This window comes from Lycorma delicatula, chromosome 6, assembly GCF_047948215.1.
Source record: "Lycorma delicatula isolate Av1 chromosome 6, ASM4794821v1, whole genome shotgun sequence".
In the NCBI taxonomy this organism is placed as follows: Eukaryota; Metazoa; Arthropoda; class Insecta; order Hemiptera; family Fulgoridae; genus Lycorma; species Lycorma delicatula.
This window is the reverse complement of record NC_134460.1, coordinates 100,226,141-100,247,460: the sequence shown is the minus strand read 5'-3', so window position 1 is coordinate 100,247,460 and position 21,320 is coordinate 100,226,141. Positions and strand designations below refer to the sequence as shown.

At 26.7% G+C, this 21,320-nt stretch overlaps 1 protein-coding gene and 1 long non-coding RNA gene across 3 annotated transcripts in view; one reads left to right on the top strand and one right to left on the bottom strand.

Annotated features, from left to right (window-relative positions):
* The window catches only part of LOC142326076 (uncharacterized), a 291,623-nt gene that overhangs the window by 261,057 nt on the left and 9,246 nt on the right, over window positions 1–21,320 (top strand). Inside the window, exon 5 of one of the 2 annotated variants that reach the window (XM_075368221.1) lies at window positions 6,689–7,730. The exons of the other annotated variant lie outside the window; for it this stretch is intronic. Within the exon in view, the coding sequence (XP_075224336.1) occupies window positions 6,689–7,198 (510 nt within the window). The 3' untranslated portion in view covers window positions 7,199–7,730. Of the gene's footprint in view, window positions 1–6,688; window positions 7,731–21,320 lie in introns of those variants that run through there. 2 annotated transcript variants of the gene reach the window in all.
* Window positions 9,521–14,550, bottom strand: LOC142326077 (uncharacterized). The gene is made up of 3 exons (XR_012756676.1): window positions 14,405–14,550; window positions 11,677–11,855; window positions 9,521–9,657 (listed from the first exon to the last, which is right to left on the bottom strand). It is a non-coding gene; the product is annotated as an uncharacterized LOC142326077 (long non-coding RNA).

Sequence of the window (21,320 nt, the reverse complement as noted above, 5' to 3'; positions counted from 1 at the left end):
ATAGCCTAACAAAAAAGAAAAAAATGTTAATATTTGCATTGAATCTTAAGTAAGAAATAAATTAGAATACTAGTCATGATCCTAATTTTTACTGTTCACAATCTTAAAAATATATACTGAAGGTGTTATGTTTAACTACCCCAGTCAGAAATAGATCTCTTAAAATGCATTATCTTATTTCCTCTGTTCATCTTTCATTATTTTTTATTCCTTCTTCCTTGGATATTAATTTTTAACCACTGTTCTGGATTTATTAGTTGACATCTAGTAGCTGGTACAGAAATGCTTCTTCATTGATTTAAATACCAACTGGACCATTCATTTTCTTCCTAATTGTGATTGAAAAGTGTAAATGAACAGAAATGTAACTTGTGAAAATGAGAGGCTCAAATGAAATGAACATATACACTTTGAAGTTTTTTTGATAATTTTACCATAAGTGTAAATTGTATCTATTTGTAACAGTTTTTAATGTAATTAATAGGAGTTCTGTTTTAAAGTATTTAAAAAGTACTAAGATTTAATATTATAAAGACATTTAAATTTCTATCATTATTATTAGATTAATCATGCATTCAAACTTTATTTAAAATTGATTAAATGAATATATATATATATATATATTACTGAAGGATTTGAATGCTAAAAAACAGAATATTAAAAAAAAAATCAGTAAATATAGAAATTAAAATAGTAACATACATTGTAGTTTTCAGTTACTTATGAAAATGTTGGATAAGTATTAAATTAAAACAATTATAATGACGAAATTATAATACATTGGTGTAATAATTATGTTTAAGGTGAACGAGACTGTTGGTTGGAAAAGTAATCCTAGTTTGAAAGCATATGCCGAACGATGGAGTTCATGGAAATCATATTTAGATAAAGAAGTTACTATTAAAGTTGTAGATTGTAGCATATGTGGGATGACATTTGAAACAAAGGAAGAGGTTAAGAAACATAAATATGAGGTTCATTACAAAGAAAAATGTGATATTTGTAACCGTCGTTTTCAAAAGAGACATATAAAACGTCATAAACAGTTAGTTCATTCAGATAATATAAAATATGTTGCTTGCCACATCTGTGGCAAATTACTTAAAGACAGTTTATATGTAGAAGCACATATAAAAAGAATTCATAAAAGTACTGGTGATAAAACATTTAAATGTGATGTTTGTAATAAACATTTCTCTAGTATTACCGCAAAACAAAATCATAAAAAACTTGTACATAATAGTGTTCAAAAGGTGTGTCAGCATTGCGGAAAATTATTTAAACATGCAATATCTCTTTCAGGTCATATAAGGACTGTACATTTTAGTAGCATGAGTGTTTGTGATGTATGTGGTAAAAGTGTAAAATGTTTATCGTTACACAAAAAAGTAAACCACATGGAACAACCTCCAGCTACATGTAATGTTTGTGGAAAGACCTTTAAAAGATTTAGATTGATGGAAACACATAAAGCAATGCATTTTAAAGAAAGAAATCATGTTTGTGACATCTGCGGAAGTGCATTTAAGTGTAAAGGTACTCTTGCCAATCATTTACGTATACACAGCGATGAACGTAACTATACGTGTAAAATTTGTAACATGACATTTAAATTTAAAACTGTTTTAAAAACGCATATGAGAGTTCATAGTGGTGCAATGCCTTATACTTGCACTAAGTGTAATGAAACTTTTAAGTGGAAACAGACATATAATAAACATATGAAGAAATGTGGTGTTACCAACAATGTAATGAATAGTTGAATTACAATTAAATGTATTTAAGTAGTTCTATATTATTATGATTAATAATTAATTATTTAATGTAAATATATCTTACATATAGAATATTACAAAAATAATGTATTAATTATATCTGATTTTATCTTATAATTTCTGCTAAACAGTTAAACATGAAGCTGTATTTTACCAGAACACCCAAACCAATTTGTTTTATATATTTATACTAATAATTTTTAACCCATTATAATGCGGCTATAATAAAAAAAAAGGTTCATAATGTAATTTCACATAACTGCTGATTTGGATTAATTTTATAAGTAAACATCTTACATATAATGATTATTTTTAATTTGGCTATTACAAAATGCGTCTTACTTATGCAATTTTCTTCCAAAACTATTCTCATTCTTATTATAAAAATGAAGTAGTTTTTTATTTTGTATACTTGTACATAAAAATATAACTAGACTGTTTTTAATGAAAATTAGTTGTGTATTCTGAAAATGGAATAATAGAAAGTATAAAATTTTGTTCAGATATTAATCTTATTTTGTTTATATTTCCTTAAGTATTTCATTCTGTTTCAACAGTTATAAATATACTGGCCCATTCTACAATGAATTCATTACTAAGGTTTTGAACAAATTTGTTATAAAAAATTGCTTGATCATGTTAGAAATGTAATGTTGTAGAATAGCATACTATTTGAGATTTAACTAAATTTTAATGATTTAGTGAGGATTTATTTACTTAGTTTGAAGTTGGTAGCATTTTAAATGTTATTTTAGTTGTATATATTTGAATCTTTTAATAGTGACACATTAATATTCTCTAAAGAAATAATAGTTTTATTATTAAACATTATTAGAGGCTGTAAAGATATATTTTAGACTAAACTATGAGAAATGTTGAGAGAAATGGTGTATACAATAAGAATGTTGAAGTTTGACATTGTCTTGGCTTAGATTGTTCTTTATGTGGAATGTCAATTTGAGTCAAAAGAAGATGTTAAGAAACATAAATTATAAGTTCATTTCAAAGTAAAATGTAATATTTGTAACTGTCTTATCAAAAGGCATATCATAAAATACTTCATTCAGATAATATAATAATATATGCTGCTTGTCATTCCTGTAGTAAATTACTTAAGGACAGATTGTGTTTAAAAGACATAAAGAATATTCGTGCAAATACTGGCCATAAAACATTTGAATGCAATGTTAGTGATAACTCTTTGTCTTGCTTTAGTGCTATAGAAAATCATAAAGCACGGGTTCATAATAATGTTCAAAAAATATGCTCACACTGTGGAAAATTATTTAATCATGCAATCTCTCTTCGGGATCACATAAAGACTGTTCATTTCAATAGAATGAGTGTTTGTGATGTTTATCGTAAAAATGTAAAAGATTTCCCATTACATAAAACTGAACAATATGGAACAGCCATAATAATATTTGTGACAAACCTTTATAGAGTTAAATTAATGGAAATGCATAAAGCAATGCATTTAAATTAAAAATAAATTTAAAGAAAGAGAACATATTTGTGGCAATGCATTTAAACGTAAAATAGCTCTTGTTAATTATTTACATACACATAGCAATAAACATAACTATATTTGTAAAATTTATAACATGACTTTAAAATTTAAACTGCATATGTGAGTTCACAGTTGAGTAATAACACTACATGTAATAAAAGTTTTAATTGGAAACAGATCTGTAATAACATGGTGTTACTAACACTGATAATGACTAACTGCATCACAAGTTTTATTACTTTTTTACTGCTATTATCAGTATGATTAAAAAGAAATGTACAAATGAAAAAAAAAATGTTATCTATTTGTACATGATTTCTACTTATGTTACAAAAGAATCATATCACAATAAAAGACTTGTGAAGTAAATCACACATTTATTAATTTAATTTTTTTGTCTGTTAACAATAAAATTTTGTTATGAATTATAGATAAAAGTTACTTGAATATATTTCCTTTACACATGATGGTTTTTTGAATTGTTACTAAAGAAGTTATTTCATTATTATAAATTTTCAAAAGCAATAATAATGTATGTCAGCAATTAATTTCCTATTGGGAATTTAGTAATTATTGTTTGTTCGCTATTACTTTATTTAATTTTGAAGGATTATTCTTCTTTTTTTTGGGAGATTTTCAGTGGTTCATGTTTGGTCATCTTTTTTTGTTTATAATGATTAATATACATACCTAAATCAATCAAATACACCTTCTCTCAAGTTTAGTATTTGTGGATGATGTTTATATATATTTTTTTTAATTAATAATTTTTTTTTTGAAAATTCAAATAATTCATTAACATATTGATCACTTTACTAGTAAGATTTAATATTAAATGAAATATAAACCACCAAAACTTAGTAAATAGATAAGTTAAACTTACCATAATAATTTCAAGATAAATTTTCACAGAATCGTGCATCTTCAGCTGTTTAAATTCTATAATTATATTAAAACATAGTTATTTATGATTTGTTAATTTATTGAAATTGTTTATTGAAAATTGTAAAATTTATTATGGATGAATATGCAAATTTTGTTGTCTAGTACCTGAATGGTGTACATCATTCCAGTGATTTGCGTTAATAACAATTGAAGATATGAGTATGTACATATACACAGTGAAACCTCTACAAAACAGAACCTCCAAAAAATGGAAACCTCCTCAAAATGATGGTTCCTCAAGTCCCGATATATTTTTATAGAAATTAATCTCTTCAAGACGGATAACTCTGCAATACGGAAACGGAAAGGAAACATAGATTTTATTTTAATTTTATGTATTAATCTTGTCCCATAAGACAAAAAAGGAAATTAAAAAAAAGATTGTACATTCCCACGATTTGCAAATTATAAATCCAGTAGATTATTATTACAATACAGTATTGTAACTGTTGTTTATCTAATTATACGCTGTCATATTCTTGACTCCAAACTTGGCTCAAACTCAAAACAAGGAGGACACAGAAAAAAAAAATTAACAGTTTCAGAAAAGCATTGGGTATGGTCGTACCGCTGGAAGAATTAGCGATTCATATAGACAGTGATGATTTGTGACAAAATATGTTAACTGCTAGAAATATTATTAAAAACGAAAGTTCCAAGAGTAAATTATTGAAAGAACACTATACTTGATTATTTTAGAATTACTTTAGTTCATGCTGTGTTTTATGCTAAGTCTTCTAATTAAATGTAACTTTTAAATGAAAAATTACTAAAATTTTTGAAAATTGGTGGTTAATGTTTTCTACATGCAGTATAATTTCCGGATTTTTCCAAATGTTTGTCCTTGTTTAACTTCATTTTACATTTCTATAATTCATAGCACAGGACCTCACGATAAATTAACTCGATTTTTAAAAACTCTGCTAGACAGAAACCTCTTCAAAACGGTTCTTACTCGGCCCCGTCAGATTCCGTTTTGGGGAGATTTTACTATATATGTATTGTGTCTGTTGCACTCTATTGCAATTTGATTTAGCCAATACGCTTACCATATTTAATATGAATATTAATAATAAGGTAAAAAGCAAACAATTTTTGCTTATAAAGTTACTAAACTTTTTTATTAATTTTGTCTTAATGCATATTCAGTGAATCCACCAACATCAAGACATGATTGCAAAATAAACTTTTGCCTTGATACTAGTTCCTCCAAAAATGCTTTAATGAACCATCTTTATCAAATTTTAGCTAATTTAATAATATATGTTTTTTTTTTCATTTTATTCTACTTAATTTAGTCAAAATAATTCCACAATTCTTTGTAAATGTTTATTTATTAATAGTGATATGAATAATTTAATTCTATACAAAAAGGAATTAGCAAGTAGATTTAAAGAAATACCAAATTATGATTTTTTTTTAATATCTTTAGAATTTGTTTAATATTCATTAGCCTGAAAGAAGATGAAGTATCACTGACACAATTCGGTAATTAAAATCTTCAATAAGATTTAGATTTTGAGGATACTATTTACTAAATATGTTTCTCTTTTTAGGCTGAAATTTAATCATGAATCATCTTGCATATTCTAATGTTAGTAAGATTTCTAAGATTGTTTAAGAGTCTTCATGGGAAAGTTGTTCATGTTTCTCAATCAAAATTAATTTACAATTTCATGTTGTGATGTGCTAAATTAAAGTACCTACATGAGTTTACAATTTATCTTAAAAAAACTGCATTCTTTTTTCTATTATTTTCTGACCCTTTTTGTTATAAAAAAGTACAAATGTAAAAAATCAGAGTTGGTTTCCTTGATGTTACCTATATAGTTAATTTTTGTGATGAACAAAATGAAGCTGTCATTATTGTGCTGAATACCACTTCCATTTCAGTAGGCCTGGTATACTGATATATAAAACTATATTTGGCTCACTTAGAAATATTAATAAGAAACCGCTTTCTAGTGAAAGCGGTTTCTTATTAATATTTTTCTTTATAAGCCTGGCTTAAATGTTTGATATTCTTGAGGATGCCATTTTAAAAAGTAATTTGTTTATTATGTCACTTTATACCACCTATCAGACAATGTAGATCATGTAGTAATGATAGATTCTCTAATTTATTCTGTTTATAATCTCATTTATGATTGAATTATTATTACTATAATTACAACAAATAAATATTCATTTTTAGGAAATTATACTCGTAGGTTGATATCAAATACATAAAGAGTAAAATATAAAAAAGAACATTAATTTTTTTTTTTTAATTTAAACCTCTGAATGTCAACAGTGCTAAAGGAAAGCATGCAAAAAATCAAAGTAATTTAGTTGTGTATAATAAAAAAAAATAAAATTCTTTGTATTACTATTTCTTTAAAAAAATATTGGATAAATATTACATTATAACAATTTTAATGAGGAATTAACAATGTAATGTGTAATAATTATGTTTAAGGTGAACGAGACCATTGGTTGGAAAAATAATCCTAGTTTAATATCATATGCTGAACGATGGAGCGCACAGAAATCTTATGTAAATAAGGAAGCGGCTATTAGAGTTATAGATTGTACTTTATGTGGAATGTCATTTGAGACAAAAAAAGAGGATAGTAAACATAAATTAAGAGTTCATTTCAAAATAAAATGTGATGACTATAACCGTCATTTTAAAAAGTTAAATTTAAAACATCATAAAAAGTTAGTTCCTTCAGAAAATATTAAATATTTTCCTTGTCATATTTGTGGAAAATTACTAAAAAACAGTTTGTATATAGAAGAACATACTAAGAGAGTTCATGAAAAAACAGGCAATAAAGCATTTGAATGTGATGTTTGTAATAAATGTTTCTCTGATGTGTCAGTGCAATACATAGTCATAAAAAACATGTACATGATTATGTTCAACAAATATGGCCGCATTGTGGGAATTTATTCAAACATTCTATGTCTCTTTCAAGTCATATAAGATGAGTACATTTCAGTAGAATGAGTATTTATGATGTCTGTGGTAAAACTGTAAAAGGTTTATCATTACACAAAGAAGTAAACCATATGGAACAACCTCCAGCCACATGTAGTGTTTGTGGGAAATCTTTAAAAGAGTTAAATTGCTGGAAATGCATAAAGCAATGCATTTTAAAGAAAAAAATTATATTTGTGACATAGCATTTAAGTCCAAAAGTATTCTAACAAAGCATATATGAACACATAGTGATGAACGTAACTAATTATATGTGTAAAATATGTAACAAGACATTTAAATATGATGCTCTTTTAAAAACGCATATGAGTTCATAGTGAAGCAATGCCAATATACAGTAACAAATGCGATAACAGTTTTAAATGGAAACAGAACTGTAAGAAACATATGAAGAAATGTGGTGTTGCCAAAAGTGATAGTGAATAATTACACTGTAATCTTAATTATTTATCACCATTACTAATGTATGTAATATGTAATCAGAATAGTGAAATAAAGAAACTTTTTTTTTGTTTTTAGCCTTTTACCATATAAAAATAATTTAAATTTATTTTTTTTTTTAGTTCATTGCCAGTTGTCATAAGAATGAATCAAGTACAAAACACTTTTTAGTTACTCATAAAATACCATTTTTTATATGCTACTACTGCTTATTTTGCTTGGGACCTCTAGATAAGAACACAGTCTCAAATTTTTTCTAGTAATTTGTAATCAAAGTTTAATGCTTAAAATTTTAATGTTTAACTGAATCACTATTTAAAATTCTTTTAAAATAATTGAAAATCTGTTCTAAAAAGTACATATGTAATAAATAGATATATTTTAGGAGATACTAATTCTGTGACAAGGTTATGTGGATTTGAAGAAATCTAAAAAAACTTCAAAATGTTATGTAGTATTTGTTATGTACTCAGATTCATTACCAATCCAGAGTTTATCGATCATACCAGTAGTTCATATTGTTTTCTATTTTCTTTTGTTTTATAATAAATATTAAACACACATTTTGATTCTAATTGTAATCTGAGGCATTTAGTATTATTGTTTTCTGTATTCTCTACTATAAGAAAAATTCCAATCTGGGCAAATGTAAAATACATAAAAAACATATAATGCAAAATTTCTTAAGCTTTTTGTAAACATTAAATTAATTCTTATTTACATCAGTAAAATTGAGAAATGGCAGATAACATTTCTGACCAAGAGAAAGTCCCTCCTCAAAATATTCTTTAAATGCTATGTAGCTAAGTTTAAATCAAGATAAAACCCAAATCAACCTATAACTTTCATTAAGAATCAATAACTTGTTTAGGGAGGGGAGTGATGACTAAACAGAGAAGATACTTTTCATCAGTAGACCCAATCAAGTTGTATGTGAATGTATAATAGTATATAAATGAGTCTCACTGAAGAAGTCAAAAATGCGGCAGGGAGGGTGTTAAAAATTGAAATTGGTCAATATACATAGTTTAAATTTTAAAGCCAAAAATGCAACAGGGAGAGTATAAAAATTAATTTAATTTAGCAATGCACCATAATGAAAACAATTTTTATTATACAAAATGAAAATTGTTACTCTTCCTTAGATAATACTAGCAAATATTGGCCCCCCCCCCAAAAGTAGATGGATGCTTATTCATCAAAATTTCCTGATTAAAGGTAGGTTGATCAGTTTCTTGGTAACACAGCTTGGTCAAGTTTAATCTGTACCAGACCAATAAATAAAAAAACCTAAAATATTGTAAAACTTATTTATTGGGGTATGAAACAAATGTTTGAAATGAGGATTTAAAAATATATACACGATTGTATATTATTATGTTCTGTAAAAATATTATGTGAGCAAAGTATTATAAATTAAAAATATTTATTATTAAGTAAGGATGATCATGAAAATATTAACAAAAATAATGCAATGAAAATGTTTTAATAAATGAATAAAATATAAAGATTGATATGAAAACATGATTTACATGAATTAACATAATTTGAGAGAATGATAATCAGCAAAAATATTATTAAAGTTTTGTAAAATTTAATGATTTTACAAGATCTATTTTATGATTTTTTTAATAAATAATATTAAACCAGTTATCATAAACTATTATATTTATGTAGTATAAAAAACCATTTGGAGCAGCCATCTGCAGCATATAGTATTTGTAAGAAGGCTTTTAAACTAAATTGACAGAAAAACCAAAAGTTGTCATATTTGTGACATCTGTGAATGTGTATTTAACTGTAAAACCACACTGACAAATTATTACTTATACATAATAATAAAAAGATAAATTTAACATTTAAGACATGAAACCGCATAGAATTTTACAACCATATAATCTTCAGAAGTGAAGGAAAGAACTTTATTGTTTTATTTAAATCTTTTAGATTGTTTATCTGAGACCAGTAATTTTTTAGATGTTTCTTTTCTGTTATCAATTATCCTGAAAAATAGTTTAATTACAGAATATACATATAAGTAGAAACATATACTCATTAAAGTAGAATTTTTTTCCATTTTTATGTTGTATTATCAGTTTATTTTGTCGACTTAAATGTAATCTATTATATGGAAATAAAAACAAACACAAAGCAAATTATATCAGACTCATAAAAAAAACAATCTCTTCAGTGCTATAAAGTAGTTAGTTACTACTTGTGCTGGTTATTTTAATCTTTTTATCAAGTTGCCTTTATAAATTACATAAATGTAAGAACATAGCATATTCATTATTTTATTAAATAATTAATATGCTACTGTGAATAGATTCAAAATGTAATTTTAATAATGTTTGTTATGCATTGAGGTGCATCAAAGATTTATTATGTCTTGATCAAAATTAAAAACACAAGCTACATACAAAAGTTGTTTAAAATGTTATATCCTTAAATATTTTCTACTAAATATTTTTCGATAAAATGATAAGGTTGAATTAATTACAAAAAAAAAAATTATTTGAAGAAAAGGAAATAATTTATATTTGAAATTTCAAATAAATATTTTTAAAAGTTACATTTTTTATACATTTCATTTTTATAATTTTAATTGTTTTGTTAATATGCATCATGAGTATTTAAAAAATACAGATCTGTTTTTAAAAATAGAATTTCCTTGTAAATATTTTATGTTAAAATATAGTGTACGAGTCTGTTCAGCAAATAAATGAAAATTTTTGATTACATGCCAATGGAGATATTTAGTGAAGTGCAGTTGGTAGCATTGTGTTCCACATAATCTCTTCTGTAACCACATGTTCTTGGTTTGTTGATATCTCATTTAGTTTTTGTTTTATTGTTATTTGAGTGCAATGCGAACAGCAGAAAGAACATCGTGTGGATGTTTCTCTGCGATTTCTTGAACAAGCTGATGCCAGTGAAACATTCATGCAAAGGATCATAACAAATGAGAGACAAAAGCTTGATTTATGGCAACGATATTGAGACAAAAGTTCAGTCATCACAATGGATTGGAAAAGGATTTCCTTGTCCCAAGAAAGCATATCAGTCTCAATCCAATGTCAAAGTTATGCTCTTAGTTTTTTTCGATTTTAATTTAATTGTTCATTTTGAATTTTTTCCTCAAGGTGAAACAGTGAACCGTGCATACTATAAAGGCGTTTTACATCGGTTATGTTAAAAAATCCACAAAAAGAGGCCAGAGTTGTGGTGAGACAACTCATGGTTCCTTCACCATGAAACAGTGCTCCTGCACACTCAGGTTTGTCAGTTCACCAGTTTTGTGCCAAAAATCAGATGACCATCCATGCTCAGCCTCCCTACTCGTCTGGCTCCATGCAATTATGTCTTATTTCTGAAATTAAAATCAGTGATGAAATGACACTGTTTTGAGACTATTCATGACTTTAAAGCCAATACGTCATTGACCTTAAAGGACATTTCAAATGAAGCTATCCAGGACTGCTTCGTGAAGTGGAAACACCGCTGGAAAAAGCATGCGAATAGGGGATGGGGGTACTTTGAAGGAGACAAGGACCAATAATCTATAAAATAAATAATAAACATTAAAAAATAAAGTTCGTTATTTTCTGAACAGACTGTATATACTAATTTTCATACACACACACACACACACACATATATATATATATATATATATATATATATATATATTAATCAATTGATCAACGTTAAGATAATGCTAAAATGGATGTAGTCTAATTAACATGGGTATAATGGTTGGTTGCTACAGTTTTGTTTTGAAATACAAGATAGGAAATAACCACATTATGAGAAACAAGTTCAAGTTTATATATACATTTCAATAAATATTTATTATGAAAGAATAACCAAACAATAAACTTTTACACTAAATTAACAGTTAAATTCATTGTATGTATGTGATAATGCAATAATAAAATTATTAAATATTTATTATAGAGGTATTAAATTATTTCACAAATAAAAATATATTTATTCACACAATAATAAATAAATGAACTTACATTACATTAGATATTTATCTATATGTAGTTATTGCATATATGCCAGCCTCCGTGGCGCAACTGGTAGCATCTCGATCTTTCTCCAGAGATCCCGGGTTCAAATCCCAGTCAGGCATGATATTTTCACTCACGCTACAAATCATTCATCTCATCCTCTGAAGCAATACCTAACGTTAGTCCTGGAGGTTAAAAAAAAGTAAATTACATATATGTAATTAAATTATTAAATATATATTTCATCAATGAATTATTTATATTATTTAATTTTGTCCATACATCTGTACAAAATTCATAATAACAGCAAATTACAAAGTTTCTTTAAATTAAAATTAGAAAACTTCAAGTGAGATCAAATAATTTCTTTTAGAAAATATTTGTTAACAGATATATTTTTCTACTAGTTGCAAGGCCCTAAATGTTGTAATTAATTAATGAAAAGCAGTATAAAAAATATTTTAAGGTAACATATTGTAGGTTTATTGTGTTTTGCTACAAGTTGTTAGGATAAATTTGTTGTTAAAATGACAAAAACTTAAGAAAGATGATTTAGTTTATTTCACTTCTTTTTTTAATTATAATTACTAATGTGCTTTTATCTCCATTTTTACGTTAGAGAGAAAATGTTTAGTTGAAATATTTGAAAACTAAGTGTATGAGGGGAAACAGTAAAAAAAAATCAGTATACTAACATCTTTAAATGAAACATTTTTTTTATATTTGTAGTTTCATCTTTTTATATTACAGAAAATTATTGGATAAATATCACATTACAATAATTTCAATGAAGATATAATAATGTAATAATTACATTTAAGGTGAACAAGTGCTGGTTGGAAAAATAATCATAGCTTAAAAGCTGAACAATGGAGTTTGTGGAAATCACACTTAGATAAGGAAGTGACTGATACATTAATGAATTGTAGTTTGTGTGGAATATCATTTAAAACAAAATTAATAATTATTTATTGTCATAAATAATTATTAAAGACAATTTTTATGTAGAAGCACACACAAAAAGAATTCATGAATTTACTGATAATAAAACAATTGAATATGATATTTGTAATAAACAATTTTCTAGCATTACTGAAAATAAAGTCATAAAAAACATGTACATGATAATATTAAAAAATATGTTCACACTGAGGGAAACTATTCAAACATGCATTTTCCTTGTCAATTCATATAAAGATAATGTCAGTTCATTTTAGCATAATGAGTGTTTGTGATATTCATGGCAAAAGTGTGAAAGGTTTGTTGTTGCTTAAAAAAAAGTAAACCACATGGAACAACCTCCAGCAACATGAAGTGTTTGTGGAAAGACTTTTAAAATAGTTAGATTGATGGAAATACATAGAGCAATACATTTAAAAAAAAAAAGATATCACATTTGTGGCAGGGCATTTAAGAGTAAACATGTACTTGCAGATCATTTTTTATACTCTGTGATGAACATGTAAAATTTGTAGTACAACATTTAAATTTGAAACTATTTTAAAAAGCTACATGAGAATTCATAGAGAAACATGCCTTGTATCTGTAATGTGTAATGAAACTTTTAAGTGGAAGCATATCTACAATAATCATATGAAGAAATGTCTTGTTAGCATCAGTGATAATGAATAAATTACATCACAGTTTTAATTATGTTATTTAGTAATACATATAGTTATAATATATAGTTAGTATTATTAATATTTGAAATATTGCATAATGTGATTAGAATTGATATGAGATTAACAGCTTTTTATCTTTAATTTTTTTTACCACATGCTAGTAGTTAAAAAAATATTTTTATAATATCTATTTTCCATGAGTGATTCAAACAAATGATTTTTTTTAATTGTTCCTAAAATACCAACAGTAATAAATTTCTCAGTTTCGATTTATGGTACAATGAAGTAGTTCTTGCTGTGTCTTTGACTTTTAAAAGGAATCATACTGTCAAATTTTGTCAAAAAGTTTAACTTCTGTTAATATAAATTTGAAACTTCTGTATAATAAGTTAACAAATCTGAAGATTAATATGAAAAAATAAATTTTAATAAAAAATAAATAAAACTTGTAATATGACATTTAAATTTGAAACCGTTTTAAAAGCACATATGAGAGTTCATAGCAGAGCTATGCCTTGTACTTGTAGTAAATGTAATGAAAGCTTTAAATGGAAACAGACCTAAAATAAACACATGAAGAAATGTAGTTTTTTTTTTTTTTTTGGTTGTTTGTGGGTGAAAAACGCCTGGGCGTTATCATCGCCCGGAAGAAATGTAGTGTTACTGAGGTATTGCATAATTATAGCAAAATTATAATAACTTTATTAGTTTAATTATTCTTTTCTCCATCGTTCACTTGACTATTATGTGGCATTTCTCAATTCCCTTTTCCATTATCCTCTTACTTTCATAACATTATTATCATATATTTTAAATTATTTGCATAACATACTGCATTCTGTGTATCGCTGTGTAATAAATCACCTAATTCATAATTCTTTTTTTATAAATACATATCGCAACATATCAACTCGATTCATTTATACCACCTTATTTTAAAAACCTCTATTGTTTTACTTTCTAGCTTTCCTATTGTTCATGTTTCACTACCAATTAATGTTGCATTTAATAACAATATTTTTTTTTTAATTTCTTTAAATTTAAGTTTTTAAAACATGGCACAGTTGGTATATAATATTATTTATATATAAATAAATGAAATACAACATTACCAACAATTCATCTGCAGTCTCTTTTCTAGTACTTTCAGTCATTCGACCTTCCTCAGGAAAAGTTATTCATCAATTTATATCATTAAAATTAAATTATTTAAAAAGTAAACTTATAAAATGTTAAAATCACAACTGGTCGTCATAGTATAAAGTTAGTTATGACTGTTATGTAAGAAGGTCGCAGCTGTTATCTTTAAATTTGTAATTATTTTTTACAATAGTATTTTTTGCTCAGCTAAAATAAGTTTTAAGTGAATTACTGAAAGCTATTTAAAAAAATTTATAATGTGGATTTGTAGCAAAAGAGAGACTAACAACTAGCTAAATCGAAATATTTATGGTTTTTTAGAATATATTTTTGATTATCTCTTTACTACTTAAAAATAATTATTATCATTCAGATCAGATATTTATTTTTTAAATAAGATTTGCTGTAATGTTTTTTTTTTTTACTAGCATGTAAGGCCTATCATATTTTCATTAATTCTATTAATTAATTAATTAATTAAAAGTAGTATGAAAAGAATGTTAAAATTATACGTAATAGGTTTTCCTGTTTGCTATCAGTTCTTATTATTGCATGATTTGGCATCTAAAACAAAAGATTTAATTAACAATCTTTTTTTTTAATATATACTAGTGGGAATTAAGATTGGATGTTTAATTAGATGAATGATCTAAATGAAAAGTGTGCAGAAGGGAAGCAGTAAAAAAATTAATTTCCCAACACCTTAAAATGAAGAATAGTTTTACGTTGTAGTTTTCATATGTTTATATTATGAAAATTATTGGATAGATATTACATTATATAACAGTTTTAATAAAGAAATTATAATATAATGGTGTAATAATTATGTTTAAGGTGAACGAGTCGGTTGGTTGGAAAAATAATCCTAGTTTAAAAGCATATGCTGAACGGTGGAGTGCATGGAAATCATATTTAAATAAGAGACCATCTATTAAAGTTGTAGATTGTACTTTATGTGGAATGTCATTTGAGACAAAGGAAGAGGTTAAGAAACATAAAGTAGAAGCTCACTTCAAAGTAAAATGTGATGTGTGTAACCTTCGTATACAAAGATCGAATCTAGAACGTCATAAAAAGTTAATACATTCAGATGATATAAAATATGTTCCTTGTCATATATGTGGCAAATTACTTAAAAACAGTTTGTATGTAGAAGCACACATAAAAAGAATCCATGAAAATACTGGTGACAAAACATTTGAATGTGATGTTTGTAATAAAGGTTTTTCTAATGTTACTGCAAAAGAAAGTCATAAAAAACGTGTACATAACAGTATACAAAAAGTGTGCCAGCACTGTGGAAAATTATTTAAACATGCAATTTATCTATCGGTTCATATAAAGACTGTACATTTCCGTAAGTTGAGTGTTTGTGACATATGTGGTAAAAGTGTGAAATGTTTATCGTTACATAAAAATATAAACCACGTGGAACAACCTCCAGCAACTTGCAGTGTTTGTGGGAAATCTTTTAAAAGAGTTAGATTAATGGAAGTACATAAAGCGTTACATTTTAAAGAAAGAAGTCATGTTTGTGATATTTGTAGCAGGGCATTTAAGTCTAAACGTATACTTGCAAATCATTTACGTACTCACAGTGATGAACGTAACTATACATGTAAAATTTGTAATATGAGATTTAAATTTGAAACTGTTTTAAAAACACATATGAGAGTTCATAGCGGAGCTATGCCTTATACTTGTAGTAAATGTAATGAAAGCTTTAAATGGAAACAGACCTATAATAAACACATGAAGAAATGTAGTGTCACCAACTGAGATTTGTAATTATAATGCAATTTAAACAACTCTATTAGTATAATTATTCTTTTCCCCATGATTCAATTGTCTATTTCTGTGGCACTTCTCAATTCCTTTTCCTCTTAATTTTTGATTATTTTCATAATTTTACTACATTTGTATCATCATATATTTCAAATTATTTTCATAATGTATTGCAATCTGTGTCTCACTCTGTAATAAATCTACAAAAACAATTCTTTTTTTATAAATTTATACTGCAACAAATTCATTTGTGCCACCTTATTTCAAGAATTTGTTTTGACTTTCTAGCTTTCCTATTGTTCATGTTTCATTACCAATTAATGTTGCATTTAATTTTTTTTTTTTTAAATTTAATTCTATTTTTTACAATATAGTTTTTTCCCTGAGTTAATTTGCTTTTTATACCTAATTTGCATTCTCCAGATTTAAAATTTGACTGCTTAAATAATTTTTGTTTTTCTTTACTTATAATGTATTGTTCTACATATAATGTATTGGTGAACATATGCACAAAACTTGCATCATAGTTTTATTATCTCACATTTCATGCTCTTGTAATTTTCTATTTTTTAAATTAAACTTTGAACTGATGGTGACTCCAGTTATATTCATTAAATTTAAATTTAGAATTTAAAATTTTAGTTTTAACAATATCGATAAATCTTAATATCTTTATTTTATCTTCCTTTGAATATTCTTCTGTTATCAATCTTTTTTCTTTAAAATCTTTTACTACCCCTTTTATTAGTTGAGAAACAATGGAAATAGATATCTCCTACTTTTTTTTACATTTCAAACAAATCATCTTCCTTAAAATCCTAAACACTTAATTTCTTTCACAATATTGAATTTCTTTCTTAAGATCTACAGTTGAGCTCTGATAGCATGAGTAAATAAATTTGGTTTTCTTAATCTGCCTTCCAAGATAAATACATTGTTAGGATTGCTTTTTTTACCCATGCTTCTTTCTACCAAATACATCATCATTTAACACACCCTTCACTTCACATTTTATATGTGTATAAATTATTCTGGTAAGTATTTTAGTTGATGTGTCAACCTGATAGAATGGCAACTGTTATACTTAACCATTCTGCTTTATTATTTTATGATTAATGTACTTATATTTATACTGAAATTACTTTACTGACAGCACATCTGTTATAAATTACTTACTTATACACTCCATTGTTCAATTCCATTCACTTAAACAGCATAATAGTCTGGATGTGCCACCTATCAGCTCCTTTACTTTTTAATAGTTTTCCATCTGCAAGTAAGGTACTAATACCTTTAGGTTTCATCTAGCAGGAATGTTCTTTTTGTTTTTCTTTATGCTTCATGAGCATTCTCTGAAACTGTTTTCTTTTCTGTGTCAACATTTTTTCCCTTCAAGCACCTTTCTTTTGCTGCTATACTAAAAGTATATACATTTTGTCTTGCCAAGTCCCTTCTATTGCCTTCTTTGTATAAAACCTTTCCTTCTGCCTTGTTTCCTTTTTTTTTAATTCATCTATTCATAGTACCTTACTAACAATAGCATAGTCTTATCTTATTACATATTATTCCTGCATCTACATTTTTATCCTTGAAATTCATAAAATGTTCAATTCCTGGATTGACTTTCACATCTTTGGAAAGGAAATAACTTTATCATTAGAATCTAATGGTTCCTCAATACTTGAAAATCTCTTGAAAATAAGTGTGAAACATAAAGGTAATGCTGAAGTAGTTAATATTTGACTGAATAATTATATAAACTGGTATTTTATTTCCAACTTTAGCAATAAATGCTCAACAAAAAAACCATTGTGCATATTTAATTTTCATTTTACAGTAGACTCATGATTATCCAAGTCCTGGTCAACTGAGCTAGTCACAGGAAGATAAAACATAAAAATAAAGCAGGATAATCACGGCGAGAAACAATGTTTATACATTTGTCTTGCAAGATCTCCTCTCCTACCAAGGAAATCATCAGGTTCACCTGTTAATCTTCACACAGTCACCTGTCGGTTTTAGTTATATCTGCACTTGTGTTAAACGTGGTTGTGTTAGTGTGTTGAAGTTTGTGTTTTACTGAATTTTGGTTGCACTATGGGTGGAAAATGGAAGAGAATTGTAGTTTCTCTTGAAATGAAATTTAATGCAATAAAACAGTTGAACAAAGGTAAGTCAATAAAAAGGTCACTGCTAATTTCAGTGTTGGGGATTGGAGAAATAACATGAAAAAAATTGAAAGATTTGTAAACAAAAGTGCAAGTGGAGGCAGTGGTTTAAGTCAAAAGACTTTGAAGAAGGACAACTATGAGCAGATGTCTGAAACACTTTTTCTGTGGTTTTCACAGCTGTGAGGGATAGGCAATCCTGTGAGTAGGCTAATGTTTTCAAGCTAAGCCACTTGAGTTCCACAAGGTGTTTAAAGACTGCAAGGAAACATTCACTGCAAGTGGTGGATGGCTTGACAGGTGGAAGAAGAAATATGGTATAAAGCGGCTGAATATTAGTGGGGAGAAACTATTAGCCGACTCATTTGCAGTTGTGGAATTTCAGTCTAGAATGTAGGAAATTGTTTTCAAGGAAGGATTAGCATCAGATAAAATTTTTAACTCGGTCAAGACTTGTCTTAACTTTCGAGTGGTAACTTCAAAAACCGTAGAAACAAAATCTGAAAAAACTTCTCCTGGATTTAAAAAAGTAAATAGTGAGTCACAATGCTGGCTACCTGCAATTCTTCTGGTTCCAAAGTTGTCTGTCTGCTAACTATGAACTGCAACCAAAGAAGTACTTGAATGGAAAGCTAGATTTTTAATGACAGGTTTTTTAATGGATTTTTCCTGTCAGTAAAGCATTTTTAAAGAAAAGTGAGCTATCCAGGAAAGCTATTTTATTATTGGACAATGCATCATCATCTCACCCTGATGCCAAAGAACTGTGTAGTGGTGATATTAAAGCTGTATTTCTACCCCCTAACGTGACATCACTTATATAACTTTTAGGCCAAGGGGTTCTAGAAACAATGAAGAAAAATTACTGTTGAAGGCTTCTCCAGACATTGATCACAAGATTAGATGAAGGGATGACTATTAGGGAGGCCCTAAAGAAAGTTTTATTAAAAGATATAGCATACTGGATTGGTTCAGCATGGGATGAGGTGAAAACCACCATCATTCAAAAATCTTAGAAGAATTTATTTGGTTTAGAAGGACTCTTAAAAAAGTGCCAGTACAGGACAATGTAAGTGAACTACTGCTACTAGCCAATGAGCTACCTGTTGAAGATCTAAGAGAGCACAGAGGTTGACTCAAAAATCAATCAAAGACTTCTTAAAAAAATAATCTCATGTTTCTACATGCTTACAGGTCTCTAATTATGTGTACTTTACATTTTCTCTTACAATTTAATTCTGTACATTTTTAACTAGTTTTTTCATTATTTTTAGCCCAATAGCACTTAACATTCATATTATCCAAGTTTTTCCATATCAGAGGTGGTCTCGGTCCCAGTTATTTCAGATAATCGTGAGTTTACTGTATATTGATAAGGCAGGTAAAGATTAGCTTTTCAAACAATATTTGTTTAATTATAATTCTGTTAGCTTTGTTTCATTAAATTCAAGCCAGCATTTATGTTAATTTTTACTAAGATAACAATAAAAGCCAAACAAAGATAAAATAAAAAAAAAGTGATAAAAAATTAACTAAAGCAACATATGCTACAACAATAATAAGTTCTTATTCTCATCCCACAACTTTTACTTCAATTTTTGAAGAATTACTTGTGAAAAAACAGAAAAAGTAAAACAATCTAAAACTTTTTTGTCCACGTCAAATTTATGGCAAATTACTGATGCATGCATATTATTTAAAAAAGAAAAAACCATAATATTGTTCTTAATATTAAATCTAAGTCATACATCTAAGATTTACATAATAAAAAATTTCAGTATGAGAATTTGTTAAAACTACATAAAAAATATAGACATCCAGATGGTATTAAGGAGATTACTTGTTTGCATTGTAATAAGATGTTCAAATCAAAGCCATCATTATTAAAACGCTTTAAAAAAGTGCATTCTGACAATAATATTGCCCTATGTGAAATAGTAAATATAATTGTTAAAAGACATTAAAGTTGTTTAAACAACAAACATTGTCATCTGATATTAGTAGAAAAACATTTCAAAGTCTGCATTGTTTATAAAGTCATGAAATAACTCATAAAGAGAAAAAAAGATGGTTTTTGAATTATTTGGTAGTTCATTTAAACAGAATAGTGCTCTTTCTGCACACACATTCATAGGTTGTAATTATGTTGTAAAATTATTTTAATTACAAAGAAGTTTTAAATTTCAATAAAGTATAAATCCTGATGTTACTCTACATTATTTTAGTAACTGTAGTAATAATTTAAAATGGAAACAGAAATTTGATTGACATATCAATAAATGTTTAAAGCCATAAAATAATGGATCTGAACATCTTGTAAGTAATAAGAACAGTATATATTAGGCTTTCTTTTATACATTTTTACTAGTTAAATTCTGAATGCTCATTTATTTGTAATTAAGTTTCATATTTTTATGTACATAAAGAGTACAGTAGAGAAACCTGATGATGATTTTGAGGTGTGTAATTGATTCATTTAGATATTATTTTATATTTTACAAATAATGAATTATGTCACTTTGTTATAATTTTAATACCTTTCTTAATTAATCTTAGAAATTATATCATTTGGTATTTTAGTACTTAACTTAAAGTTCTGCTCATCTTATCACGTTTATTATGTTTTTGCCATTTCCTGGGAAATAATGTCTTTGAAACCATCCCTTTTAATTATTATGTCAATTAACAGTTTGCTTTTGTAAATTCCTAAAAGAGAAATTCACAGACTAATTTGTTTGATAAAAAGTGAATTTTGAATTCTGTGCATTACTAAATTAGTATTTTGCATAACTTTCACAAGATTGAAATCGATTGAATTTAAATTTATCAATAATATTACATTTGCTACAAGTCACATGACTTGTCAATTTATGATAACCTCCTTTTACAGTACCTGAAACCAAACATATTTGTTGATAAACCTTTTAAACAACCA